Source organism: Falco peregrinus, chromosome 15, assembly GCF_023634155.1.
Source record: "Falco peregrinus isolate bFalPer1 chromosome 15, bFalPer1.pri, whole genome shotgun sequence".
Lineage (NCBI taxonomy): Eukaryota > Metazoa > Chordata > Aves > Falconiformes > Falconidae > Falco > Falco peregrinus.
The window spans coordinates 6,874,228-6,900,430 of NC_073735.1; the positions used below are offsets into that span (position 1 = coordinate 6,874,228).

General features: G+C 55.1%; 3 protein-coding genes across 13 annotated transcripts; all 3 read left to right on the forward strand.

Moving 5' to 3' along the window:
• Window positions 1-193: 193 nt before the first annotated feature.
• MPZL3 (myelin protein zero like 3) lies at window positions 194-7,836 on the forward strand. Of its 2 annotated transcripts, none has more exons than XM_055819380.1 (6): window positions 194-360; window positions 1,769-1,935; window positions 2,956-3,166; window positions 3,802-3,967; window positions 4,574-4,637; window positions 6,684-7,836. In XM_055819380.1, the coding sequence occupies exons 1-6, from the start codon at window positions 351-353 to the stop codon at window positions 6,708-6,710; spliced, it is 645 nt and encodes a 214-aa protein (XP_055675355.1). In that variant the 5' UTR covers window positions 194-350; the 3' UTR covers window positions 6,711-7,836. The 2 variants fall into 2 exon arrangements, with proteins under 2 accessions (XP_055675355.1, XP_055675354.1); XM_055819379.1 differs by having other exon boundaries at window positions 195-426.
• A 1,227-nt stretch (window positions 7,837-9,063) lies between these two features.
• On the forward strand, window positions 9,064-16,017 carry JAML (junction adhesion molecule like). Of its 9 annotated transcripts, none has more exons than XM_055819375.1 (9): window positions 9,064-9,252; window positions 10,638-10,900; window positions 11,563-11,790; window positions 13,122-13,285; window positions 13,636-13,861; window positions 14,011-14,140; window positions 14,497-14,557; window positions 15,225-15,320; window positions 15,534-16,017. In XM_055819375.1, exons 3-9 carry the CDS (start codon window positions 11,748-11,750, stop codon window positions 15,693-15,695), a joined length of 882 nt encoding a protein of 293 aa, XP_055675350.1. In that variant the 5' UTR covers window positions 9,064-9,252; window positions 10,638-10,900; window positions 11,563-11,747; the 3' UTR covers window positions 15,696-16,017. The 9 variants fall into 9 exon arrangements, with proteins under 9 accessions (XP_055675350.1, XP_055675349.1, XP_055675351.1 ...); XM_055819374.1 differs by having other exon boundaries at window positions 10,638-10,878; window positions 11,504-11,790; XM_055819376.1 differs by having other exon boundaries at window positions 10,638-10,878.
• Window positions 16,018-17,470: 1,453 nt separating this feature from the next.
• SCN2B (sodium voltage-gated channel beta subunit 2) lies at window positions 17,471-24,360 on the forward strand. Of its 2 annotated transcripts, XM_027790446.2 has the most exons (5): window positions 17,471-18,151; window positions 19,677-19,825; window positions 20,851-21,017; window positions 21,460-21,670; window positions 21,845-24,360. In XM_027790446.2, the coding sequence occupies exons 1-5, from the start codon at window positions 17,982-17,984 to the stop codon at window positions 22,042-22,044; spliced, it is 897 nt and encodes a 298-aa protein (XP_027646247.1). In that variant the 5' UTR covers window positions 17,471-17,981; the 3' UTR covers window positions 22,045-24,360. The 2 variants fall into 2 exon arrangements, with proteins under 2 accessions (XP_027646247.1, XP_005240124.1); XM_005240067.3 differs by lacking the exon at window positions 19,677-19,825 and having other exon boundaries at window positions 18,043-18,151; window positions 21,845-24,358.
• The last annotated feature ends 1,843 nt before the right edge of the window (window positions 24,361-26,203 follow it).

Genomic DNA, 26,203 nt, shown 5'->3' on the forward strand with positions numbered 1-26,203 from the left:
CGGAACGGGCCAGCGCGGGGGGCTCCGGGCCGGGCCCACTCCCCACGACAGGCAGGGGCCCGGAGCCGCGGGGGCCCGGAGCTGCGGGGGGGCGGAGCCCGCAGGGGCCCGGAGCTGTGCGGGGCTCGGAGCCGCGGGGGGCCGGAGCCCGCAGGGGGCCCGGAGCCGCAGGGCCCCGCCGTGGCCGCCCGCCCCGCTCCGCTCCCCGCGACCCGCCAGGCCCGCGGCCGCCCAGGTGCGAGGCCGCCGGTCGCCATGGCGACGCGGGGCGGCCATCTTGGGGCTGCCCCCGCCCTCACCTGCGCGGCCTTCAGGTGAGCCGCCATGTTGCGGCCCTGAGCGCAGCCGGGATGCGGTGCGGTGAGGCGGTGGCCGGCGGCGGCCTTCTCCTCCTCCCCCTCCCGCGGGGGGTCCTGCTTCTGCTCGGTAACGGGGGCTCTCCGGCAGCGGCGCCTCTCGCCCTCGGGGGCTGCCGCGGCGGCGGGCGGTGACGGACCCGGCCCGGCCCTGTCCGCGGTGGGGCCCGGCTGGGAGTCCCGGAGCCGAGCCGGGCTGCGGCCAGCGGGGAGGCGGCTGCGGCCAGCGGGGAGGCGGCTGCGGCCGGCGGCCCCCGCAGCGCGGGCGGTCTGCGTGGCGGTGCTGGCCTCGGGGGCTCCGGGAGGGACCGTACCGGAGGGGGCGGGGGGCGGCTGCGGGCCGCTCCGGGCCCCGGCGGGGCTGTGCGGGCCCCGCGGTGAGCGCCGTGCCGGGTGCTGGTGGGGCAGGAGCCGGGTGGTGCGCGGGGGGCAGCGGGGGCCTCCAGCAGGGCGCGGGGGGCGGCGGGTGTGCCCTCACCCTGCGCTCTGCCCGCTGCCCGCAGCCGGGGCACGGCCACCAGCGTCCCACCTCCACGGGTGCCAGGCCCCCACCTCTGCTAGCACCCAAGGCGCGGGTGCCAGTGTCCCACCTCTGCTCGCTCTGCTAAGGCCCAGCTATCTGCTCTCTGAGATTTCTAGACTTTCAGTTGGTAGTGAAAGGAGCGCGTTGTCAAAACCCTTGGGTTTTTTTACATTGGTAGCTGCGGAACAGGCGTATGATGCCAGAAACTTGCACGGGAACTGGCAAATCTGAATCTGTGCCTGCTCCTTCTGAGCCTGCACAGCAGAGTCGTCAGCTGTAGGAATTGGAGCAGAACTTCATGCGGAGTATCACCGTAATAAATCTTCATAAGCCAGGCGCAGGACATTTGTGAAAGGGAGTACTCGAATGATGCTCCTGCTCGATGCTGGGCAGGCTGACCTCATCCCTGGCTGGAGCATCACACTAGATGAATGAGGCAGAAGTTGTTACAGTCACTGAAAACAAGAAATAAAGAGTATTGCTGCTGCTGACTCTTGGCTCAGTGCATGTGTGATTTACTGGCGGTATCACTTTGGGGCAAGACATGCAGAGCCAGAGCTGCCTTGAAGTCCAAAGCTGGCATTTTGCAACTCATCAGAGTGTCAGCTGATTCGTTTCTCAGCTCTTCATACTTAAATATCTGTAGGCTTTTGGTGGTATTTTCCAGGTAAATACTTTAATTGGGGCTAGTTCCAGTCCCACAGAGAATAGGTTAGGTAAGCTGTCTGCTTTTCTTTAAATTTCAGTATGGGGGAGGTAGCCACTACTGCGCTTCAGTCTTTGGACTGTAGTTGACCTGCACATGCATCAATACCTTTGGGACATCGTCACTCCTGTGCCTCACATGTAACAGCAAACTAATCCTCATCTTTTGTGCTTGCTCCATCAGGTGTCTGCAGTGCTCTTTCCCTGGAAATTAAAGCCAGTCCTAAAGTGCAAGCTTTCATCGGTGAACAAGTATTGCTGAAATGCTCATTCAAATCCAGTTCCCCCATGACTGAGAGCCTGACAGTAGACTGGACGTACCGGCCTCTCACAGGTGGTCAGATGGAGACAGTAAGTGGAACAGGGACTCTTTTTCTAGTGGATACTGACCAGACCTCTGTGCATGCTGAAAAATCTGATGATATTTTTTCTGTTTGCCTTGCTGTGCTGCTTCATCACTGTGGGGTTTGGGACTCACGTTGCTGCCACCTTTCCTGTGTGAAATTTCATTAGTGTTCTTTGGGCAAAAAATATTCTGTGTAAGCTCATAATAGCATAATGATGATAAAGGACATAAATTTTGGGGTTTGACACAAGTGATGCGTTTTATGCTGTAGCTATGTGTAGAATGACTGTGAAGCGTTTGGTTGGTCACTTTCTTGAAGGCAGCTGTACCGTAGTAGTTCTGTCATGCAATCTACTGCTGATAGATCTTGGAGTGGCAACAACATGTGTGCAATGACAGTCTGAAGACAGCGATGATGACAGCCTCTGAGGTTTATGGGCTGCTACTCGCTGTTTTGTTGGCAGCATTTTGAAATCTAAGCATAAATACATAAGTCTGAAAGCCCACTGAAAATCTCTCATGCGAGGTGGAAACAGAGAATGAATAACTTTACAGATTATCAGTGACTTCTGCTGCCTGAAGAGTTTGGACTCTCAGGGGTGTGCTTGTGTCTGGAACAAAAGGATGCTGCTTGTATGGAGTGAGGTCTGCCAAGTCCCTACTCATAGGACAGCAAGGGCAGAAGTGCAAGAAGCAAAACCTGAAGAATGGCAGTGTTCTGTCTTGCATGAGACAAGAAGCCTGCTCTGCTTCTCAGCTGAAGATCTGCAGAAGGGAATGAGTTGGTCAGAATGGTGATGGTGACATCTGAAAGCTGAGGCTGGTAGATAAAAGCGTTGGAAAGCTAGTGAAGTGGGACTGACTCAGAATAACCAAATAGGAACTTGAAAAGGTCTCCTGTATAAGAAGTATTCTTTCTGACTTCTTAATGTGTACTTCTTCATATTTACAATCCAGAAAATAGTTTATTTTGCTTTCTTAGATGAGGTTTTATTGGCGCAATTATTGTCTTTGCCTCCTTTTAGGTTTTTCATTATCAGTCTGTTCCATACCCAACAACAATGGGAAAATTCAAAGACAGGATATCCTGGGTCGGGAATGTTGCCAGGGGTGATGCTTCCATTGCTATCCAAAGCCCAGTGATGAGTGACAATGGGACGTTCATCTGCAGTGTGAAGAATCCTCCAGACGTGTACCATAACATTCCCCAGACAATTCTGATAGTTACAGAGAGGGGTAAGCTGCCATTTCAATAGCATGTCGTCATCTATGTGATACAGCTGCATTGCAGCTTTGTCAGGATCTTAAAGTCTGAGCATCACGTGTGAAATGGGTGAATTTCAGCAAGAGTTACCTCGGCCCTTCTTTCTGAGCTAAATACATTGAGAACTATTGAATTTATTTGGGGCAGGAAGGGACAGAGGAAGCTGTGGTGATAAGAGGAATCAAAAGCGTGCATTTGTTCAGGAGTTCTGGTCTCCACATACTGCAGCAGTAGAACAAACTGAACATTTAGGAGATACTGGTCTAAAAATAACTGTCAGATCACAAACATTGATTCTCAGTAATACTTAATTTCCTCTTCTGCCCTGTGTGTGAGAGCTGCCCCAAATTTGCAGTTTAGACATGCCGATAGAGCTGTGTTGTGACCTGCCTGTCTTTGTCATTTTTTGCATATATGGCACCCTACTGTGTTGGAGACTTGATATGAATCCTACAGATTCAGTGACAAGCTGTTTCAAATCTGCCAGCCTTGTGTTTTATATTTAAAGCCTGGCAGCCTGTGTCCTGGATGGACGTTTGTCACAGAGACTGAAGAAAACTGTATTTTACTACTGGTACATCTGGGCTGCTGTTTCTCTTTCCTGCAGGTTTTTTCTTCCAGCTAACTTCAGCAACACTGCTGTCCATTTTAGTCTTTCTGCCTTCCATCATTGTGGTTGTTCTGCTGTTGGTGAGGATGGGAAGAAAATTTGGAGTGCTAAAGGAGAAAAAAAAATCCGGCTGTAAGAAATCTTCCATTGAAGTGTCTGATGAGTAAGTTCTGGCTGCAACCCAAAGTCTGTGTTTCTTTGGCTTGTTGACATGGGGAACTTGGGGTTAGACAGTCGTTCACTTCTGTAATGCCATTTATTTCAGCCTAAATCGGCAAGATATTTTGCTTATGTGGGCTTTGTGTGTTGCATTTTGGTTTGAAGTATCTGTAACAGCAAAACAAACTGAATAATGCAAACTGGTTCCCCTGTGATGGCCTGAGCAGAGGTGCCAGGTACTGAATGAGCCTTGGAGACTGAACTCCCTTCTAAAGTGGAGAGGGTTCTGTTCTGGGAAGGTTCAGTAGTGAGAACAATAAGGTAACAGTGCTGCTGCTGGAGCTGCATTGTTCTTGCAGTGGGTTCAGTACCACAATTTCTTGCAGAATGTGTTTTTAATCCTGTGTTCTGATTAGTGCTGTAGGATTTGCCAGCCAAATAGCAACTCATGTTGTATTCCTCATGGCACTTAAATGAAATATCTCCCTTCAAAATTAAGGGACCTGACATTCTTCCTGGTTTTGCTGTGCAAAGTGGTGAAAAGCCTTCAGTTCCGTGTGGTAGAACTAGGATCTGAAGTCCACAAGCTAATCCTGTGCTTTTTCTGCAGGCCCGAACAGACAGAGACAGACAGCTGCTTGGGGAAACTCAGAGACTGGTGTCTGAACTGTGTGGTAAGTGAAAGCTAGTTGTCATAAGTGGTTTTGTCAACTTTGATTCTCAGAGGAGATGCTAAGAGCAGCAGGTAGGGCTTGTTGTAACACCTCTAGATGTCAAATAACTGTCCCAAATGGCTAGACTTCATGCTCCTGCCATGTATGGGCTTATAGGGGGTGAGAACTGCTGGCCATACTGCATTACTGGCAGGGGAAGTTGACTTGAGATCCACCAAACTGATTTTTCTTTTGACTTTATTGAAATCAAAGCTGACATTTTAAGATGAAAACTCGTAATTTTAAGGGCTAGCTGCTGTGCTGTGTAGTTTCTTTAAAGGCTCTGCAAAATCAGTTTGGGTTTTGACAGTGCTACTGTGGGGAATGGAGGCAGTGATATCTCAATCCACTATGTTTCTTGTAAAGATGGTAGTGTGCAGTGTTGCCTCTTTTTTTGGAGATCTTCCTACTTACACCGTTTTTGTTGCAACAGAGTCCTGCTAAACTCTTGTAGTTTGTTTGTTTCTGGCTTTTTCTTTGTTTTGTTTTGTAAAGTGGTTGATTGTCTTCTAATTCTGCTTTTTCGCTTGCTACCCTATCAGCAAGCTTTTGTTAATCAGATGTGTTGTGCTGAAACTACTGAGTGTTTTTGCCACCTGCTGTACTTGTTTTGTAAAATGTGCTACCACATTCTGTGTGCTGGCATTAGCAGCCACAGCCGTGATGTGGCACATTCCAGAGTAAGCTCGCTAAGATACCTAATTTGAGAGTGTTTTCTCTCTCCCCCACCCCCTGCCCCTGCAACTTTGTCCAACAGAACCAGCTTACCTCAGACCCACCTTTACATCTGTTGTACATGGTCAGGAAGTACGTTAAGGGGGATTTAAATATGTGTTGCTTGATTGACTATTTTAATGCCAGTGATTCAAAATGTACTAAATGCATAAGCCTTCAGATAGATGTGTGCTGATCGTTTCTACTTTACTAGATACAGAATGAAAAACAAGCAATTATGCAAGTTACCTATGAAATATTTACAGTTTTTCATAACACAGAGCACTTACAATGCAGCAGTATTGGGAGCAAGAGTTTTGGGAGGTGCAGAAAGCAGCAAATGCCTTATACAAAAGGGGGAGTTGCCACAGGAGATGGAAGGGCAGTTGCAAGTGATCTACTGGGGAGCAGGGAGGCACCATTGCCTTATTGCAGGTGGGGAGATGGGAAAGGCTGGGAGCCGCCATTTGGTGAGACAAATGCTGTCAGACAGTTGGAGATTTTAAAAATTGAAAAATGTCTTCTCATCCTTTGAGAGAAGGCAAATTTGAATGCTGTAATCCTGCTGCTTTGATATTGACTATTTTGTCATCTGTTTGATTCTTCACTCTCTGATAGAGAAATACTTAGCTTACTGAGTTTCTGGACATCCTGTCTTAGTCACCTTAACGATTCTGCATTTTTGAGTTTTCTGTAATGTACTTTTCCCATGCTTAGTATGTTACCAAATAATTAAAATTGGGAAATTAGTGAAAATCTGTTTGGACTTGAAATGGCTGGAAGTTTAGTTGGGATCTCTCTTATGGAACTGTTGTGCTTGAGTTTCTTTCAAGTTGAGAGCTGCTGAGCTGGATTGTGGGGACACCATCAGATGATTGCTGTGGTTAAAATAATAGACAATGGGGATCTGAAAGTATGTTGTTGGCTGTGGCTAAAAAAACAACAGCTTGTGCTGTTCTGGACCTTCTCTGGAGGGACTGGTAGTGCTTTTTAAGGTGGCTGTCTGCACTTTATGGTTTGTCTTTTGCTTGAGTTTTAGCTGCTACTTCTCCTAAAACACACTGCATGTGTTATATAGTAGCAATTCATCTGCATGTCTATGATAAGTCAAACAGATTTTGCTGCAAGTGCTTATACAACTACAAGTCCTGTGGCTTATTCAAGCACAGCAGCATTTTGGGAAATGTTTAAGCTCTTGGTAGAAGCCTAGCAGACTCAAAATTTGTTGAACTCATAACATGGTTCATGTCTTCATATGTAGGCTCAGTTTCTCTCTCCATACTCCCTGTTTAGGACACGGATGAGGAAGTCCCATACTAATGAAAGACTAAAAAGCTATGGATAAAGAACAAAATTACAGCACTGAAAATCATGGCTAGATGGGTATGAAGGCTGCGGGATAACCGGTGCAGATTGAGGGACCTGCTCTAATCCTGGATTGGAAGAACAACGCCAGTGGGATAATTCCGTCTTATTTAAGCACAAAAGAGTGATATTTGAAATCTTTCTAATTTATTGGAAAAAACAATCTCTTAACCTCACTTCTCCAGTGCCTATAGAAGCCTCAGTGCCTACAGCTGCACAGCCTGTTTCCTACCAGCAGTCCGACAGTGCCATGCTTCTTGGTTTACGTGCAGATTTGTTTCCTTTACTATGGGTGACATCCCTGTGCCCTTGAATTTGAATTGCCTGACGCGTAGGCTACTCCAGAGTGAATCAGCTCTAAGGTGATCATCACTGGGTATTGACAATATTTCCTTCTCCATTTTTTGGGAATGTATTTGCTAAGAACTCGGAACGGTTTGATTAAGTTGGTATATGGCATCCTTTGTCTGGGAGCGAAGAGAACCTACTGCTTTTTAACTATTCCGTGGTTCAGCTGCCACTTAATTACAGGATTAATTTTGTTCCTACTGTTTTCTGATCCTATTTTTGAGTGACTGACTGCACAGTGGTGTTGCCTTATATCGTTGTTTTCTCTTTCCTTTTTTTTAAATTTTATTATTTGCCCAACAGCTGCATTACTAGGTACATCTCCTTCTACTTGTAGAAGTGAAGCACAATTCATACAAACCTAATCTTTTTAAATCAGGAATGCAAATGGGGACTCTGTATCTGGGGAAACATAACCCCATCTACCTCAACCATTGACTCAAGCTGTGTCCAAAGGAATGTTATGTGTGCAGAACAGTCATGTTCTTCCTTTTTCTTGGTACCACTTTAGGGAAACAGCTGAAAGTGCCTAAGAGTACTTTCTCTTTCACCAACCTTGTCCAATAATGGCTGGCAGAGAGCAGTGGAATTTATGCCTGCTCAATACCTAAACAGCTGCTGTTTTCTGCTTCCTTTCTGTGTGTAGCGGTTGGTCAAATAGTCTCTTATGTATGTGTTATATAAGTTTACTGTGGACTTTGATGTGCCATTACCAATAAATTCCTTTGTTTCATTCTGGGCTGTGGCTTTATTTGGCTAAATATAGTTGAACTGACAAAACTGCCATCCTGAGTTGTTGTTTTAGCTATAGAAATTGTCATATGATGATGGGTAAAGGTGTTTAGGGAACAGATTTAACTCAAAAGGGAACATGTACCGAGTCCCCCTTTAGCAGTCTGATGATGCCTGCCAATTACAGGTGTGTTGAAGCTCCTGACTGCAAAGCAGGTTAGTTGTAGATCTGCGTCTCCAGATAAAGAAATAGATTTTTGTCCTGTCTACTATAAAGCAATATTTAAAACAGCATGTGCTTCCTGATGATACCATGTCTCCCAAGCAAAACTTGCCTGAGAGGATGTTGGTAGGATGTGCAGCCTAGAGGAAGTGGCTTTGTTGTTCCACTTTCAGCAGTAACGCATCACTTGAGTTCTTTGTGGAAGTGAATGACTTGTCTGCAAAATGTTGCCTTCAACTCTGAGCCCTTTGCAAAGAGTGGGCTAGATGCTGGGCACATCTCTTCCTGGTGCAAAGCTAAACTGCCACCTTGAAGCTAATAGCACTGTGGATTGTGAATGGTGTTGAGCACGAACAAGACTTAATTTTCTCTTCCTTTGCTAGCTGTATGGCAGTTGCTCTGTGTGCCATTAAAACTACTGATATTAGGGTTAGAGACCTGCGATTGTCATGGTACTCCAGAAGAAGAGGAAGGATAAAAACATGCTTTCAAAGTGACTGGTGGGGCAGATGCCAGCTGAAAGCGGTCCATGCCGTGTGTCTTGTGTGTGTTTCAAAAGGGAGCAGCCAACTGTGCTGTGAAAAGTGTGTTGACAATGGCCCTTTTGCCCTGAAGATGCCTGCGGCTCCTGGTAGCACCAGGAGCAGGACTCAGCAAAGTTTCTTGGTGTCATGTGTTGCCGGTACCTCGTGAGGACAAGGTCCTGTCTGCAGGAGTGGTAGTTCTTTAATCAGGTCTGATCCCCAGAAACAAACCAGAAGGGAGCACAGGCTGCAAAAGGGTTGCTTGCCAAGCATCTCTCTGTCCTTGCCTTACCACATAACGACTGATCAGATCAGTCTGCCACGATGGCAGGACCGAGCCCTATCTTGTACCTCCGAAGCATCTTCTGATGAAGCTGCATGCCCATCATCTGCTCGCAGACATGGACATCTGTAGTTCTCCTCAACGTTTCTAGCAGTCCCTTCTGATTTGTCAGTACCTCAGACTAGCTCTTAACTTCCTCTTCTAAGTTGAAAGCGACCACCAAAATGAACCTGAAGTAAGAGACTCGAAACCAAAGACTGGTAAGGCAAATGTCTCGCAAGTACAGCCTCAAGACGATTAAGCAACTGATTTTTTTAAAATACTCCAAATTAACCACTGAAGAACTCATTGTGCAAGAGACAAGCTGACTGTCCCAAGCCACACTACGTGAGTATTGTTTGCCATATTTACTTTTTTTTCATTTATTTTTCCTGAAAAGAGAACTAGGGAAGCACAGAAGTCCTGAGGATTCAGATACCATGTGCAAAAGCAGAAGAATGTGAAGGCAGTGTGCTATCATGTATTTTCCCCCTGCAACGTGTTTGGTAAAGGCAATTATCCTGCAGGAGGATTTGGATATGTCAGCACCGTAATATATAACAGCCTGGGTGAGTGGGTGCTGTCTTCAGCTGGTGCATGCACAGCACCCACTTCCTCACGCATGTCACGGAGGGAAACCCTGCAAAAATGTTTTTCACAGACAGGACCAGAATTTATTCTGAGAAACAGCATAATAAGTCCAGGAAGGATCTGATGACAGGTAAGGACCAGAACCTCAATAGCTCAGCTACAGAGAAATCGTGAAGTTCTGAGTGCAGACATCCCGGTACGCAGGCTTCTGTGTGCTGAGGACTTATTTCTCTCTCTTTTTTTTTTTTTTTTTTTTTTTCTTTTTTTTTTTTCAATCTAGCTCCTATTTTGGGTCCTGCATGGGGGTGCTCCTGGGAGGGCGTAGCTCTGCTTGAGTTCTGCAGCTTTTGGCAGCGTAGCTGGAAAGTAGGATGCTGTGGCCTGCTGCAGTGAGATATGCTGCACTGGCTGAGAGCTTTGGAGCTGAGCATGAATTCTGCAGTGTTTGTAGGTCGTGTGTGCCCAAGCGCAGGTTGTACAGCAAACTGTGTCATGGCAGAGCTGCAAAGCGCAGTCAAACCGCACAGCTCCCCCCTCCACCTCCAAAAAACCCAACCCCCAAACGGGTTGTCTTGTTTGAAAGGCAAACTTAAGAGAATTCCAGAAGGCTTGCTGCTGCTTTTCAGGATTTTGTTTGTGGGAAGGGCAGAGGTGGTTTTACTCACCAACTGCAGGCAGGAATGCCAGGCACTGACTGGAAAGCTGTAGTAACTGTTTCTCAGCCTAGAACAGATCTGTGGGTCCCCCAGCAGCTAATTCAGGGTCTGTCATCCCAGTCTGAGCCTGTCTCAGGGTGTTTCTGAGCTTCCTTCACCGAGAAAAATGTATTTGGAAAGAAACATGAATTAGCAAACACATTTGGCCATGTAAAGAGGCAGAAGCTTTCTTAGGGGATGAGCAGTGGCAGGGAGGAGGCTTTCCCTGCTCACTGCTTGCACTCTGCAGAGCTGCAGGAGCTGTTCCTGCCATTCCACAGTGCCTGCACAGAGCTGGCACGTCCCCTCTCACCACCCTGCTGCCCTTTGCACCTGGTGTTACTGTCGCCATCGGTTCTGCGTGGAGTGCCAAGGGCGTAGGCGCTGCCCTGGGAAACTTGGTGTCCCAGGAGCACAGATCTGTCACTGTGGCTTTCTGCTCCACAGCACCAAAGGGAACCTCGGAGAGTGACAGGAATAATGGCAGATGGTCACCTTACCTATTTCCTCTTAAGTCCTTTCACGGCTGTTTCCTGGGGAGAAATATGTGGGACCTTTTCCACTTCCAAGCCATACTGAAGCTGGTCTAGAGATGCTCTGACTTGCGTGATGGCAGGAAAAGGAGAGAAGCTAGCAAGATTTCAGAGATGATTCAGCTCTTGTTGTCTTTCTATTTCTGCAGCAAAGTGTATGTATTGGAAAACGTGCTGGTAAGGGCAGCCTCAAATTCAACTGTAATGTACAGGTTCTCCAGGTGGGAGGGCTTCTCTCAATAACCTTTTGCCCTTAAATGTTTATAACTTTTGAATGGGCATAGCTTTGAATCATGGAGCAGGGACGCAGCAAGCAGGGTACTGACTTTTGCCTTGCTGTGATGCCAGCACTGGCTGGCATCTTCCTAATGATGACAGCCAGCCCTTCCTCGGGCTGCCGGGGATGTCTATGTGTGGAAAGGAGATGTTGGCTTTATTTTGAGCAATGTGCAACAGGTCAAACTGAATACAGCGACCCAGCGTGGCACTGTCTGAACAGACCCTGAAGGGTTCCAGCAGTTCTCACCATGGGCAGTGCCCTGGAGCAAGGGGGTTATTTCTAGAGTACAGGGTCTGCGTTTTTAGGGCCCAAGTTCTCTGAGCGTGTAGTAGGAAAAACATCCTATTGCTTTCTGAGCAGAGTTAACATCTATGAACATCTCTGTTCAGATGCTAGAGACTCGACCCCCAAACCACCGGAAAGTTTCATTACTTAGGGGAAAATGCAAAGTTTTTTCAGGCTGAGAGCCCTCCCCCCCTACGCTCTCTCTTCCTTTCCAGGGCTCAGAGCAGTCTCAAACCAGAGACATATCTGACATCTGTGCTTCACTGAGTTTCAGGCTCTCAGCTGGAATAGTGGCAAACTTGAGAGGCTGAACATCCAGGCAGCAAAGACCGTGTCCCTCTCCGAAGAACTGAAGGAAAGCTTTTTCTGACCTTGGGGATCAGTTGTGTTGCAAGTTGGTGTCCTGCCCCAGGGGAAACCGATGCAAGGCATCACCTCTGCTGTTCTTTTTAGAATAAGATGAAGGTGTTGCTGAGCCTGACTCTGGTGCTGACATGGTTGGGTAAGCTGTAAGCCATTCTGGTGGTCTTATTTACCTTGCCTGCTTTGCCTTTGCTGAAAGACCTTTGGCTCCTCTCTTCCTGCAGTGGGAACCCTTTGGGGTTCCACAGGCGCACGGAGCTGGAAGCTCCTGGGTACCATTAACCCCTCTGGTCTCTGGGTGCTGCATGTTCCCTTCCTGCAGAGCTCACACTCTGAGAATCTAGGCTTCAAATTGAAACAGCATCCCTGGATGGAGTCCTGTACTTAGCTCTGCCGGGCTCCAAGTCTAAATACAGGGAAAGGTTTCCAAGGTATTGATTTTGGCTCTGCTCGAGGCAACTGGCTCCCTTGGTCTTCTCCGCTGGCAAATATTTGTCATTTTCAGCTGCACAGCTGGTCAAGACCAAAAGAAACCTGTTTGAGAAGCTGTAGCACTTTGCATTTATTATTTACAGGGCATCAGACAAGTACTTGGTACTTGGCCAGGGCCGAGCCCGTGGTGGCTTGTGGACAGACTGAGCAGAGCGGCTAAGACACCTGGAGAAGTCTACCTGTCTGAGCAGCTCCCCACTGACTCAGCTCACCTAGTTCTTGACAAACAAGTGCCAGAGCCTCAGCCTGGTGACTTACTAGGTGTTGCCAGTGCAAACTCTGAGGCATGTGGGGTTTTTATTGACGAGCTCCAGTGGCGTTTTCTGCCCCACTTGTTTCCCCTTCCTGTTGCACACTTTGCAGCCCGCCATGTCGGCAGCTGCTTCATGCTGGTGGTGTCACCTCTGCGCTCTTTGATGTTTCTCTGTTTTGTTTTTCTTTCCCCGCACTGTCCGGCTTCTCTAGAAGCCCTAAGCAGTAGTTATGTGGCCAGACAAGTCTAAGCCCAGGTCAGGAGCCTGTGAGCAAGGGCTAAGGAAGCCAAATGAGCAGGTTGTGAAAGAGGAACTTCGTGCAAAGCAGCTGAATTGCCCCTGGCCTGGTGTAAATGAGAGCAGCACTGGTTCTCCCAGCCAGTGACTCACAGGAACAACCCTGCAGGAGCTACAGGCTTTGGCTCGGAGACGCAGAGGGCTGGGGTTGTGCTTCCCCACTTCCCTTCTGTGTGGCTTGTTCAGCGAGCGCAGCAGCCCTTGCTCTGGCGGCTGGGAGGATGTGCTGCCCTGCATCCCAGGCACGCCAAAAGCAGGGCTCAGGGAGAGGCTTTGCCCGCACACGGAGCAGGGCCTCCCTGTTGTGCTCTGGACTGGTCAGTGCCATTAGCCCCAGGCTTATCTGGAGAGGAGATATCTATGGGAATAGGCAGGTTGCATCTGGCTGTCCTCCCTGGACTCATCCTGCTGTCCTTGTCCCTGGCAGAGCGATGCAGCGGGCTGGCTGGCTGGGTGTTCATGGAGCCTCAGCTTCGAGCTAGCGCTGGGGACTCTGTCCTGCTGCAGTGCCTCTTCCTAGACCCAGTGGCCAGGGGCTGGACGATGGCCAAAGTGGACTGGCTGCGCATGGCAGGAGCCGGCACGCAGAAGGTGGGTCAGAACCGTGGGGTGGGTGGTGGAGAAGGGCAGGGGTGGAGGCAGCAGGGGAGGGTGAGCGAGACAGCCTTGCTGCTCTTGGGAGGCTGTGGGGAAATCCATCTGCCTGGCCCAGGCCATGAGAGGGGGAGAAAGGTTCCCCGTGTGGCAGCAGACACCTCCGCTACTCCCTGTGGCCCTGCACTGCAGGGGAACCACAGAGCTGGGTGCTGCGTCCTGGTGGCAAGTGCCTCTAGGGGAGAGGGGTCCGAGTGCAGATCGGAGGGCTCTTGAGCAGGGAAGAAACGCAGGGCAGTGTCCTTCTGCGGGGCTCCTTTCAGCTGATGCTGTCTGTGCCCTGGCAGGAGGAGGTGGTGCTTTATTACTACAGCAACCATAGCATCCCTGTGGGTCATTACCGGGACCGGGCACAGTGGCGAGGGGACGTATCCCGCTGGGATGGCTCTATTCAGCTGCAGGACGTACAGGTGAATGACAGCGGCACGTACGTTTGTGAGATCCGGCTGCTCCAGTGCAGCAGCATCTTCAAGAACCACACAGTGCTGCATGTCAGCCCCACGGGACAGAGAGGTACATGCCCTGTGACTCCCATTGCCCTGTTTTGGCCCCACACAGAGGGGCTGTAGAGGCTCTGGAGCCTTTCAGACCTCCACTATGGTTCTTCTGCAGTAGAGCCGGGGTCCCTGTGTGTAATACCCCCTGTCTTGGTGTCTCTCCAGCAGGACAAGGAGCAGCAGGCGCCCAGGATGCTGCAGCCCCGGGAAACACTGCATTTTGGCCTGTGACCGTGGGCTGTGGCAGTGTGGCTGTTGTGCTGGCTTTCCTGGCCGGACTCAGCCTGAGGAAGAGGTACCGACGCTAGCTCTGGGTTTGTGGGGCTGAGCAAAGCACCTCCTTGAAGCCTTCCTGCACTGTTCTCCCCGGCCGAGTGCCAGCCTGCCATGCCCCGAGCAGGGCTGGGCTGTGGGAACCAGAAGGTTCATCTCCGTGGGGTGCAGGTTCCTGCTGCCCTCTGGTGTCACGCCGCCCTGGCCCGTCTCCCCTTTGCTCCCAAACCTCCTGGGCTCCTGGTGGGCCAGCAGCAGGGCTGGCCTGGCCGAGGCATGTGCAAAGGGATCCCAGCATCCCAGAAGAGGGAGGGCAGGGATGGAAGGAGTAGGCAATGCTTCTTGCCAGAGATGACACCGCCATTGCCTTCTCTCAAGGTCTACAGCCAACACAGCCCTGGAGAGGACTGGAAATGGTGGCAGCAAGAGCAAAGCAGAGGTGAGAGCTGAGGCTGGGCTGAGCGGTGGGCAGGGTGTGCCTGCTGTGCCCTGGGACGCTGCCACAACCACAGGAACTGAAGAGAGGGAGGAGAGGTGGGAGAAGGGGAGGGATGGGGCGTGCAAGGCTGCAGGCACTGAGTGTGCCCGGCTGTGCACACACCGTGGCACATGGCTGGCTACCCCCAGCTAGGGACATGGCATGCACAGGGGAGCTGCAGGGTCCTTGCTGTGCTGCTGGCCACATGCGGTGGTTAGAATGAGCTGCTGGTCCTGCCATTTGGCTTGAAGTTTAACTTCAAGAGGAAGCGCTGATGGAGCAAACGCTCCTGCAGTAGCCAAATGCCTGGGAGCCAAGAGGTTTGCCAGGGGGAGATGGGGTCCTGGGCCTCCCTCTGAGGCTGAAGCCAGGGTTATCTCCATGCAGGATGGTTGCTGTCTCATCACTAGCTAAGGCTGTGTGTCATCGGGACACAGAAGGATCACTGACATGGGGTGTATGGGCTGGGGAGGCTGAGGGAGGGGATCCCGCGCTGGCCGAGCACGAGGTGCTGTTTGCCGGCCGGCCACAGCTGTGGCTCCTGGTGCCAGCCCTGTGACTGGGATAAGGTGGCCCTCGTGTATTTGGGGACCACTCAGTTCCAAGCATCCTGATCTCCCCCTCATAGGAAGCACTTTACTCCTCAATCCCCGGAGCTGAGGTTCCCAAGGCTGAACGGGATGCAGGGAAGAAGAGGAGAGCCGAGGAGACGTACATAACCATGGTGAGCAGGCAAGCAGCTGCCCTGAGCCGCGGCAGGCACCAGCAAGGCATGCAGCTGTAGGGCTGGGGTGACCCCTTACATCACTGGTCCCCTCGCCAGGGCGAGAGCACCTCACTCCCCCCACCAGCCAGCAGCATCCCTTGCCTTCTGAGCCCCCCAAATGGGCTGTGATACCCGTGGTGAGACTCACACCCTGCCCCTTGTTCCTTGCAGCACCCCTCTCCCTTCCAGGAGAACGGCGTCTACGTGGAGCTGGCCAAGAGGGTGATCCCAGCAGAATGGATGAGGGAGGGGAGACAGGATAATGGACGAAGTGAGGAACCCTCCAGCAGACCAGAGGCAGCACTTCTCTGGGCTCCAGAAGGGGAGAAATAGCTGTGCTGGGGGATGCAAGCCCCTTAGCCAGCAGGTGTGTGTGAGACATCTTTTGTCCCTTTGGGCAGGCCAGCATTCTGCTGCTGTCAGCCCTTCCTCTGAGAAGCTGTGCTGCTTCACTGCATGCTGCAGTCCAGGGCCATTGCTGGGGGACATCCCACCCCGGCTGCCTGCTGGGGGACCCGGGGAGATGTGTCTCCAAGGCCAGCCTGGCCGAGGGAGGAAGGGGGAGATACAGCTGGAGCCAATGCAGGCAATGCCAATGGTTTCTTCTGAAGATAATAAAGCTCAGGGAGTCTTCCCTGTTCCTGGCTTCCTTTTACCTCCTGCTTAAGCTTGTGATGTCCAAGTGTGCCAAAACCTGACTGGCCCAGGGCCTGGGAGCCCCTGCACCCACGTGCATCCTGGCACGCAGCACCCATGCCTGCCCTGCCAGCTCCAGGGAGCAGTGAAGACCAGCGGGCTGCAAAGGGGGGCCCTTTGCCACAGGAAAGAGCCCACCTGGGCTGTGCTGAGCCCCCCCTGCCCCGGCTTTGCAGGGGATGGAGGGGAGCGGGGTCCCCCACGTGCCTGTGCTCTCACATGTCTCCCACCCAGCTGCTCACCCTGGGTGAGCACCGCAGAGTGCACCCTACACCTGGGACGCGCTGCCCTGGCCGGGGGGGTGGTCCAGCAACCCCTCCCGGGCCTCTGGGGCAGCGTCTTGGCGTGCGTTGACTCTTCTCCTGCACTATATATAGATGTTTGACACCTCCAGGTGCAGCTGGGAGCTGGGGACCACCTCCCACCCAGCTCTGCTAGATGGGAGACTGCAGCACAGCCTGCTCCGGCTGCACTCCTTCGTTTCACGTTGACACCCTACTCCCTTTTCCTGGATGAAGCCAAGGAACGGGATTACAGGAGAAACCGGCAACCAGAGATGGTGTTGGGGGGTTACGTATGACCCCTGCTGCCTCTGTGGGGTTGTGGGAGCCGTTGCAGCAGAGCAGGGTGGGCTCTGCCTGCCCAGTGTGGTTGGGAAACTGCGCTGTGTGTGCAGCGTGTTTGCTGAGTTGGTTTTCCTGTGTTCGCTTCCCTGATGCCTTCTCTCCTGGCTGCCCAGTTTCCCCTTCTAAAGCTGGTCAGGCAGCAGAGCACCTCTGTATCCCTCATCCCTCCCTCCCCAAGACTCTCATGCACAGCAACTGAGATGTGCTCTGCCTTCAGGGCATCCCTCGCCTTTCTCCTTACCTTACTGGTGCTGCTGCAGCAAACCCCACCGTCCTGCATCCCAGAGCATGAGAACTAGGTGCCTGAGCAGCTGCTGTCACCAGCTTTCTGGTCTCCGTGAGATCATTTGGCATGTCCCTCCTGCACCCATCCCTGCAGCCTGATTCCAGGCTTGGAGTCCATGGCCCAAAGGCTTCCTTGACCGGTGGTGTGAAAGGGACCAATGACCTTTTCTAGCCCTGTTACTGCTGGGCAGAGCCTCCCCATCCCAAGGGCTGGATGAGGAGAGGGTGTTGCCCCGGGGCAGCATGCTGCGGAGGAAGGAGGAAGGTGCCAGCACAGCCTGGCACCCCTGGGAGGCGAGGGGGCTGCCCTCGCGTCAGCACGGCAGCGGGCTGGCTGTGCTTCTGCCCACTGCCCATGGCTGTGCCTGCGCCTGGGCACGCTGACCGAGCTGCTGTGCAAGCTGCCTCCTTGGCACCCTCTGCTCTTCCCGGGCCAGAGCAGTCCCTCTGCTCTCTGCCTGGCTCCGGGAGCACGGTCCTGATGTGCCTGGGCCCAGCTAGCGTCTCAAGAATGGGAACTGCTGCTGTGAATGGTGCGAGCAGGGCTGGTCGCCAGCCTCCAGCAGGGCAGAGGTGGCACATCTGCATGGTCCCACTGAAATCAGGGGACATGAGCCTATCAGGTACCGGGGGAGGGGGGACGGACAGACGGGACAGCACCCTCAGGGGCATTGGTGGAGTCTCTGGGCTCCGGGAGGAAGAGGAGCCCTGAGCACTGCTTGCTCCAAGGGCAACTTTCATGGCCGGAGGGAGTCCCAGCAGAAACCTGCTCCTCGGCTGTCCTGGGCTCAGCACGCTGCAGGAGATGTGCTGTGACACAGCCTGTGACCAGACCTCGGAGGAAGGAGCAGGAGTGCCAGGAGCAGTCGCCTTCTGTTCAGGGGAAAATTTTTCTGCCCTCCCACTTCTCCAGCTGAAATCCACCAACCATAGCATTTACCAATTTTTTCCGACCCAGCACCACTCCAGCCAGCCATATTGGGCTGTGGAAATAAAGCAGCTCTAATGTTGTATGTCACCTGCAAATAACCCGGCCGTTCGAAAAAAGCAAACCACCACCACCAAAACCCACACCAACACCAGGTCCTCTCCATACACAAAAGTCCTTCAAAATGAGCCTGGAAGCTTGGCTCCCGCAGCCCACCTTGTTCCTCACTGGCCTCAGCTTGCTCCTTTCGCTGGGTAAGTGTCGACCTGACCCCTTGCATGCACACGGCTGCCAGGGGATGGCACCCAGGCTGGGGAGAAGCACCCTGTCTGGCCAGGAGCCCCCTCCCCACATCCCAGCCCCCAGAAGCCCCTCCTGTCGCCGGGGATGCGGCGAGCCAGCGAGAAACGCTGTGCCGCAGGGATGGGGACAGCGGTGGTCCGAAATGCACCCTGCTGCGATCCGCCAGCCAGGGTGACCTGCTTTGAGGCAGGGTCGGGGGTACGTTGCAACTGCATCTTCTCTTAAAAAAGCCGTGCGTCTTGCTTGCCGGAGGTTTTGCCGAAGCGCGAGGCTGTTTGCATGGCAGGCAGAGGTGTGGGCTGCGGTGGGGAGAGGGGGCAGCTGTGGCTTTGCCTGGCTGGCGCGGCGGTGGCTGGTGGGCTACGGGTGGCTTGTGACTGTCCTTTGCTTTGTGGCGGGCTCTGGGCTGGCGGTGCTGCATGGGCTGCTGGGGGGAACTGTGGTCTCTGCGATTCTGCCCTGCCCCGCAGCAGCAGCGTGTGTCAGCAGGTTCGGGTCTATATTGATTGGAAAAGGGAACGCATCGCTTCTTTGAAGTGCTCGTCGCACTGTCCTGGAGCTCCTGGTGGGCTGCCTTTGCCTTAGGAGCGAGCCTGGGAAATGGAGGATAAAAAGCCCAGTGAGGTCTGCTTTAGAGGCTGCGTGGAATTTTACCTCTGAGCCCTGGGTGCAGGGTATAGAGTGACAGAGCGTTTGGGACTCTGCAGCACCAAAGGACACAGCCCGGATGGTCGGTCCCAGGGATTTTAGCGGTTTCTTTTCCCACCTCTCCTGTCCCGCGGTGCTGGGTGCCCGGGCCATGGCAGGGTTTGGACCCACGCTCCCAGGACACGTGCCTGTCGCGTGCTGCCTGCCTGCGAGGACCCTCTGGCTGCGGTGCGGTCCTGCCATACCAGCTGGTAGGGCAAAGCCCTGGCCAGGGCTGTCCGGGCGCTGCAGAGCCCAGGGGAGCTCCTGGTGGCATCTCAGCCCTCTGCAGAGCCCTGGGGCACCCCAAGGATGCAGCACTAAACCGTGCCACCCAACTGTAGGCACACAGGGCACAGTGCTGCCAGGCACTGAACCCACAGACTGTGCTGGGACCCCTCCAGCCAGGTCTGCTGGGCTGTGTCTGTGGCGGGGGTCCCGGGACGGTCAGGCTGCTGGCTCATCCACCCCTACAAGGTTTTCTTGAAAGCATCTAAGGGTATGGGCAGCGATGGGGCAGCAAGGCTGGGACACCGGCTCGGCCTGGACACTTCTGTCTTCCTTGGGTGCTGTGACTTGTCCTCATGTACCAGCTCTCTCCATCCCTGTCTCCCTGCACCCTGTGGGGAGCCCTCCCCACTCTGGGGCTGGATGGAGGGTGCTCACCACAGCCCCTCTGTCCCCAAAGAGCCAGCTTCAGGATGCTGCTGGTTTGCACCTTGCAGCAAGACCTGTGGCTCAAAACAGCCATATCTGCAATTTGGAAAAGCCTCTTTTCCCTGGCTGCAGGGCCTGGCCCCTTTCCTGCCCTGCTTGCAGACGGAGCGGATTAGCCAGCGGAGCAGCCTTGACATGCATCCAGCTTGGCCACAGGGCTGGACCCAAGAGCACCTCAGGAAGAAGGTTTGAGAGCAAAGAGCAGCAGCCAAAGGGGAGAGGTGAGGTGATCGGAAAAGCACCTGCTGCCATTGTCACTGTCCCTACCCCGTGGGGTGCAGCAGCCCCCCTTTACAGCCTCATCCCTCCCAGGGCTCTCCATCCCTGTGCTTCTCGGGGCTTTGCCTCAGATTTTGCAGCTAGTCGGCTGCACAGGAGCCTGCCTCGGTGTGCGCACCCTCCCCTTTGCAGCCTGGGGAGAGCGTGCCGGATGCAGGCGCTGAGTTTCAGGTGCTTCTGGGGCAGGGGAGCTGCAGGAAAGGGGTGGAAGAGGGAGCAGGGCACAGACACCCCATCCCTGCCCATGCCCCAGCTGAGTCCTGCCCTGCAGAGTGCACCAGGTGACACCCCTGTTTCTCTGCCACAGCAAAGCTGGGGTGCGGGGACTGGCCTTGTGCCCCTAGGAGTGACTGAGATCTTGACCGGGTCATTCCCAGCTGGAGAATCCTTGTGTGATCACCACTAGCAGAGGGGAGCATCTGCATTCCTGCTGCAGCCCCCAGGGGCTGGCCCGGGCAGATCCCAGCCCTAGCTGCTGTAGCGCGTCCTGCTGGGGATGAAATCTGATGAGCGCAGCCATAAATTCCTCAGCGGACGTGGCGCTGAGCCCTTCGTGCTGACGCTGCATTCAGCCCTTTGCACGGCGTTATCGATTCTGCAGCAGGAGAGCCTCGTTTAAATGGCAAGGAGCGGGGCTTGCCCCGGGTCAGCAGAATTAAGCACCGGGCAGAATCGTGGCAGAGAGGGTCATCAGCCCTTGCAGAGCACGGCGGATGCTCTTTCTGTCCAGCCAAGGGATGCTCTGGGGGGAACTGCTCCCTTCTTGTCCCCTGTCACTGCTGTGCAGGGAAACCCTGGTCCTGTTGGCCACGTGAATGTGCCTGAGAGACAGTCCCAGGCCCCAGGGTGAGCTCTGTGCAACCAGGCAGCTGCAGGGTGGGATGGGGAGACAGGCTCAGCCAGCAGGATGGCTCCTTGCGCCCCCATCCTAACTCATTTCTGCTCTGGCTCTCTGTGCTTGTGGCAGCGCCCACAGGGTTGGGCATGGAGGTCATGGCTCCCGCCACCATCAGTGCCTTGAATGGCTCCTCGGTGAAGCTCTCCTGCACCTTCAACTCCTGCTACAAGGTGGAAAACAAGCAGTTCTCCCTCAACTGGACATACCAGGAGTGCAGAAACTGCTCTGAGGAGCTGGTAAGTCTCACTGGGGCTGGGGATCTGCTGTGAGGTCCTGGGACCAGCTTGAAGCAGTTGTCTGCATTCCCTGGGGTCCTGAGCCTTCCTCTAATGTGTGCTCCTGCTGTCTGGCACCCCTCCACCACAGGGAGAAATAGCAACCCACTGCCTAAAGAACCAGCAGTTGGGGCAGCTTCCTGGATGTGGTAGGACAGGCAGGCGTGGGTGGGGGGCAGTGCCATGGGGAGACCCCATCCCTGACCCCTGTTGTGGCCTGAGCTGAGCAGGGACCAATGCTGCTTGTGGAGCTGAGTGGGTGCTGCCCTGCTCGGGGTGAGCGTGCGGCATGGGCGCGCAGCCGGGGCAGTACGTGCAGGGGAGGAGGGTGCCTAGCTGGGGCAGGCAAGCGTGTGGGGGTGCCAAACACTGTCTCACCTCCTCTCCCACGTGGGCTGCCCAGTTCCTCCAGTTCCGGACGAAGATCATGAACAAGCAGCTGGACCGCTTTGGGAACCGAGTGGAGTTCACCGGGAACCCTGCCAAGTACGATGTGTCCTTCACCCTCAAAAACGTGCAGCTGGAGGACGAGGGCACCTACAATTGCTATGTCCTGAACCCCCCGGACCGGCATCGGGGCCACGCCAGCATCAGCCTGAAGGTGCTCACCAAAGGTCAGTGGTACAGTGGTCCTCTCTGCTGTTGGGCACCCGTGGGTGATGCTGGGCTGGCTCTCTGCTCTGCCTCGTGCCCTGCCGTCACGTGCAGGATCTGCTCCCTGGCGGTGGCAGTCAGAGCCCTGCCTGTTCCCTGTTGCTCTGTCCTGAGCCCGTGCCCTGTCTCCCTAGAGCCCCCGAAGCACGACTCAACAGTGGCTGTCATCGTGGGTGCCTCTGTAGGTGGCTTCTTGGCCGTTGTGATCCTGGTGCTGATGGTGGTGAAATGTGTGCGTCGGAAAAAGCAGCAGAGGCTGAACACGGACGACCAGAAGACAGAGGAGGAAGGGAAGACAGATGGAGAAGGCAACCCGGACGAGGGCACCAAGTAATGCCCCCCTGCCCACCCCTCCCTTTTCTGCCCTGTACAGCGTGACCCCCTTGATGTGCTTCCCAGAGCAAGGATTTCTGTCTCCCCAGAGCATCCCTCCTTCCATCCAAATACCCAACCCCGCCTGGAGCAGGACGTAGGGAGAAGGTCCCCGGAGCCTGGCCACGGCAGCAGGGCTGGAGGGGTGGCTGAAGCGCATCGAGGCTGCCCCTGAGGCTGAGCTGGGACTCTTGTCCCCCGCTCTGAGTGCCAGAGCAGCGCGTGGGGCCATGGGGGTGCTGGGGGCAGGGCGGCACGGGAGAGGGGGGAACAGCACAGTCATCACGCACAGAGGGGCTGGAGCAGGGGGTGCCAGGAGGGGCAGAGGGGGTTGGGCAGCCTCATGCCCACGTGTCCGTACCCTATCCCACTAGAAAAAGAAAACAGAGGCCAGTGGCCAGCAGTTGTGTACCCTTAGGGCCCCATCTCCCCCCCGAGGTGTGCTCCTGCTGCGCCCAGGGCACAGGCACTGGTGTACCTGTCCCTGAGGGGTCCCCGATCCATCTCCTCCTTGTGAGTCCTGTGTGCCAGTGCTGAGGGTGCTGCGACAAGAAGCTCATGCTCCTTGGGGACTGTCCCAGCCTGCTCAGGAGCTGATGGCTGGGTAATGACCATTAGCCTACATGGTGCCTCTGACCTTTGCTGGTTTTTGGAACTGCTAATGGCTCATGATGGTGTAATGGATGTACCCTTCTGCCTCTTGGGCTATTTTTGGGTCTGAGCACCTCAGCCAAAGGTGCTTGGGCTGACTTTTTTGTGCTCATTTCCTTCCTGGGGAGGGTAATTCTAATGGAAAATGTTCTGCTGATGTGCCAAGCCGAGGTGGTAGGGAGCGGCAGGATGTGGCTGCTAGGGACAAAGAGCTGCTGGGAGGAAGAGGAGGTTTGGGCGCTTACTGGGAAGGACTGGGCACAACCGTGAGCCCAGAGGCAGGACGGTGCTGTCACCCTTGAGCAACCCTGTGATGCTGAGACTGCCTCCTCCAGCCTCCCTGCAGAGCACTGCACAATCCATAACTGCCACGCGAAGCACTGCCAGCCTGCCCAGCCGCGAGCCCCACAGTGCCGGCTGCTGCCTGCCTCAGCCCCGTCCATGGGCCGTGGTGCCTGCCCTGCTTGCGGCAGCTCCGCCAGCGCACCCCGGGAGCTGCCCTGCATCCTCTGCACTTCGTTATTAGCAGTGACCTGGGCAGCTTGGGGGGTGGTGAGGGCAGGCATGAGGAGCGGTGGTCCCAGCTGGTCCCACCCCGCTGGGGTGCAGGGGGCTGCGGTGAGCCCCAGGGGTGGCACTCAGTGGTCCTGCCTGCCTCGGGCTCAGCGCCTGCCCTGGGCAAGCCCCTGGCCTCCTGCACCAGCCCGGGTGGGTGAGCTGAGCTGGCCGAAGCATGTGGGGAGCTTGGCCTGGGGTCTCCTCTGGTTCAGACAGGGAAAATGACCCAAGGAAGTGTCCCCTGCCGCACCGTGTCCAGGCTTTTCTTCTCCCATGGCAGGCGGGACGTGGGGCAGGAGAGGGGCAGCACACAGAGCCCCAGGGGACACAGCCCAGGGCTTGGTGACAGAGGTCCCATCACCCACGTGCAGCGCTGCTAGGGGAGAAAGGAACCCTTCGCCACCCCACCCCCCACCCAGTGCTGCCACGACCCTGTGCGGGTGCCATCCCGGCAGCGCCACAGATGATGCCATCAGGCCCTGGGGATGAAGGGACAGCCGTGCGCTCCCTGCTCTGCCCCCATCGCTTCCTGCCCTGGCCCCGCGTGCCCTCTCCACCCTGCTCAACCTCGCTGGGCTCTGCACCGCTCCCCGTCCCGGCTGCAGCAGGAATGTGCCGTGTCTCGCCATGTGGCTTCCCCTGCTCCCGTGGGTTTTCCTGCCCGGGGGGCGCTGGGCTGAGGCTGCCGCCCCTGCGCCCCCCACCCAGTTGGCTTTCCCCGTACAGTGCCAGTGGGGAGCCGGCCACAAGGCTGGTTCCTGGGGCCGCCTGCTGCCTGCAGCCGGGCTGCGAGCGGCTCCACGTGGGACTGAGCTGGCAACTTTGCGGCCAAAGGCCTCTGACTGTTGCACATGACCAGTCTTGCATCTGCCTTTCATTTATTTCATGCACTATCCTTGGATTGCAACTTGCCAATGCATCTGTATGTACATAGCTGTACACAACAGAGAGAATCTCTACAAATATATATATATACACACAGGAGGCGCTGCTATCGGTCATGACTATAGTTTTGGGGTTGCGCCTTCTGATGGGTTTCTTTTGCCAAGCACTCTGCTGAGTGGAGGATGTTTTTATTGCTCTTTGTACAGTCAAACAAACAAAAGAACAACAAAACACAAACTCTGCACTCGGTGCTTTTGTGCTGCTGCCTGCCAGAGGGGCAGGACAGGGTCCCTTGTCTCTGCTCTGCCTGTGTATCTGTCCAGGGGGGTGAGAAGGCTCCTGTGTGCCCAGAGCTCGGTCCCGCCGTGGCGGCAGGTGCTTTGGGTGCCGAGGGAGCCCGGGGCTGCCTGCGCTTCCACAGCTCAGTCCCAGGAGCTGCCGCAGAGCCGGGTGCAGGCAGGGCAGTGCTGGGGGTGGGAGAGCCCCGAGATCTCGGGGGTGCTCTGTGTGCATTGCGGGGGTTCCAGCTGTGCTCCGGGGAGCTGCGCCCTGCCGACTGCCCCATGTTTGCTCCACAGACAGCCGGGGACGGCGGCTGCTCGGGGCAAGGCAGGTGAGGCTCAGCAGGCTCCGGCGGAGCCCAGGGCACGTGGCGGGTGATGGGCACCCATAAGCAGCCTGCTGTCCGATTTAGCAATCCAGCAATACCGTGCAGATGCACCGGAGCAGCGCGGCACAACTGGGGCACAGTTAATAGGCACATCCATCAATTTACCCGCCGTGGAGGCATGAGGGTGAGGGGAGCTCTGACAGCTGTGCTCCGTCGTGCATCTCCCGGCTGCCCTTCAACCAGGGCCACCGACCGCCTGCGCATCCCACATCGGCGCACAAGCGTGGTCTGCCCGGCACACCGCCCCCCACACCTACAACTGCCTCTTCCCTGGGCTAACACTGCCCGCCCTGCCTTACCCCAGCACCCCACCTCGCTCAGCCCACTGCTGCTGAGCAGCAGAGTAACAATGAGCAGCACAGACGGGCTCAGCTCTTCCCTGCACCGCCTGCCTGGCCCGGGCACTGCACCCTGCACACCTTGCCTTGTGCCCACGGGGTTAATTAACCATGTAGAAAACTCCCACCTCTCCCTCCCTGGGGCAAGGGCACCAAAATCACCTCCAGTGCCCCCGCACTGGCTCAATCCTACAGCGCTGGGCTGGTGCTGGGGGGCACAGCATTGGTACCTGGCTCATGGCAGGGAACAGCTTTGCTGCTGCAGAGGAGCAGCTGCCCAGAGAAGGACGCACGGGTCTCTGCCCCCCAGCTTCAGAGGGGGTCAGCCCGACGGAGGGGCCAGCACAGGGGATGGGGGACCCACAGGCTGGCAGTTTGGGGATGCCACTGGGAGAGTCACTGGCAAGAAACTCTTGCGGAAGGCAGGCACTGTGGGATCACAGAGAGCCCCGCGGGACACCACAAGGGTGAGTTTTCACCACCGCAAGTGACCAAGGCCAGTGAACTGCAGCCCCCCCAGAGCCAGGGCTTTGCAGATTCTCCAGAATCAGCAACAGTCCCTCTTGCAGACCACATGAATTTCTTTGGGCCAGGGGGGATTAGAGGTGTTGAATAGCAAGGGAGCAGGTCAGGAGCTGGCGGGCACCTCTGCCCAGCGCCGGGCAGAGCCACAGGGGACTGCTGAGGGGTGTGAGGGGCAGCACTGGAGAGCCCGAGCTGGGGAGGCTCTGGTGGAGGTGGCCTCAGGCTGTGCCGGCTCAGGAAGAAACTTTCTGCTGAGACGCAGGACAGTTGTCTCAGTGTTTCTTGCAGATGCCTCTGCAGTGGCTGCCTGGGGACACTGGTCCTTTCTCCCCGCTTGTATTAAAGGACCCGTGAAAGGGGGCGAGGAACTTGCCCACTGTGGAGGGCAGGCAGCTCTGCCGGTGTGTGCCAAGGAGGTGGAGGGCAGGACGGCTCTGCACAGGGAGAAGGAGGCAGGGAGAGGGGAAAGCATTGCTCCGAGGGAGAGCTGCAGG

What these genes read in the sequence shown, in the direction of transcription:
- SCN2B (XM_027790446.2), top strand. Translation starts at nt 17,982, where the DNA reads ATGTCACCTGCAAATAACCCGGCCGTTCGAAAAAAGCAAACCACCACC. An exon ending in GAAACTGCTCTGAGGAGCTG is followed by an intron (nt 21,018 to 21,459) that starts GTAAGTCTCACT and finishes TGGGCTGCCCAG; the next exon opens with TTCCTCCAGTTCCGGACGAA. An exon ending in CCTGAAGGTGCTCACCAAAG is followed by an intron (nt 21,671 to 21,844) that starts GTCAGTGGTACA and finishes CTGTCTCCCTAG; the next exon opens with AGCCCCCGAAGCACGACTCA.
- JAML (XM_027790442.2), top strand. Translation starts at nt 13,055, where the DNA reads ATGGGAATAGGCAGGTTGCATCTGGCTGTCCTCCCTGGACTCATCCTG. An exon ending in CAGCCCCACGGGACAGAGAG is followed by an intron (nt 13,862 to 14,010) that starts GTACATGCCCTG and finishes GTGTCTCTCCAG; the next exon opens with CAGGACAAGGAGCAGCAGGC. An exon ending in GGACTCAGCCTGAGGAAGAG is followed by an intron (nt 14,141 to 14,496) that starts GTACCGACGCTA and finishes CCTTCTCTCAAG; the next exon opens with GTCTACAGCCAACACAGCCC.
- MPZL3 (XM_055819379.1), top strand. Translation starts at nt 351, where the DNA reads ATGCGGTGCGGTGAGGCGGTGGCCGGCGGCGGCCTTCTCCTCCTCCCC. An exon ending in TCCATTGAAGTGTCTGATGA is followed by an intron (nt 3,968 to 4,573) that starts GTAAGTTCTGGC and finishes CTTTTTCTGCAG; the next exon opens with GCCCGAACAGACAGAGACAG. An exon ending in ACTGGTGTCTGAACTGTGTG is followed by an intron (nt 4,638 to 6,683) that starts GTAAGTGAAAGC and finishes CTCCCTGTTTAG; the next exon opens with GACACGGATGAGGAAGTCCC.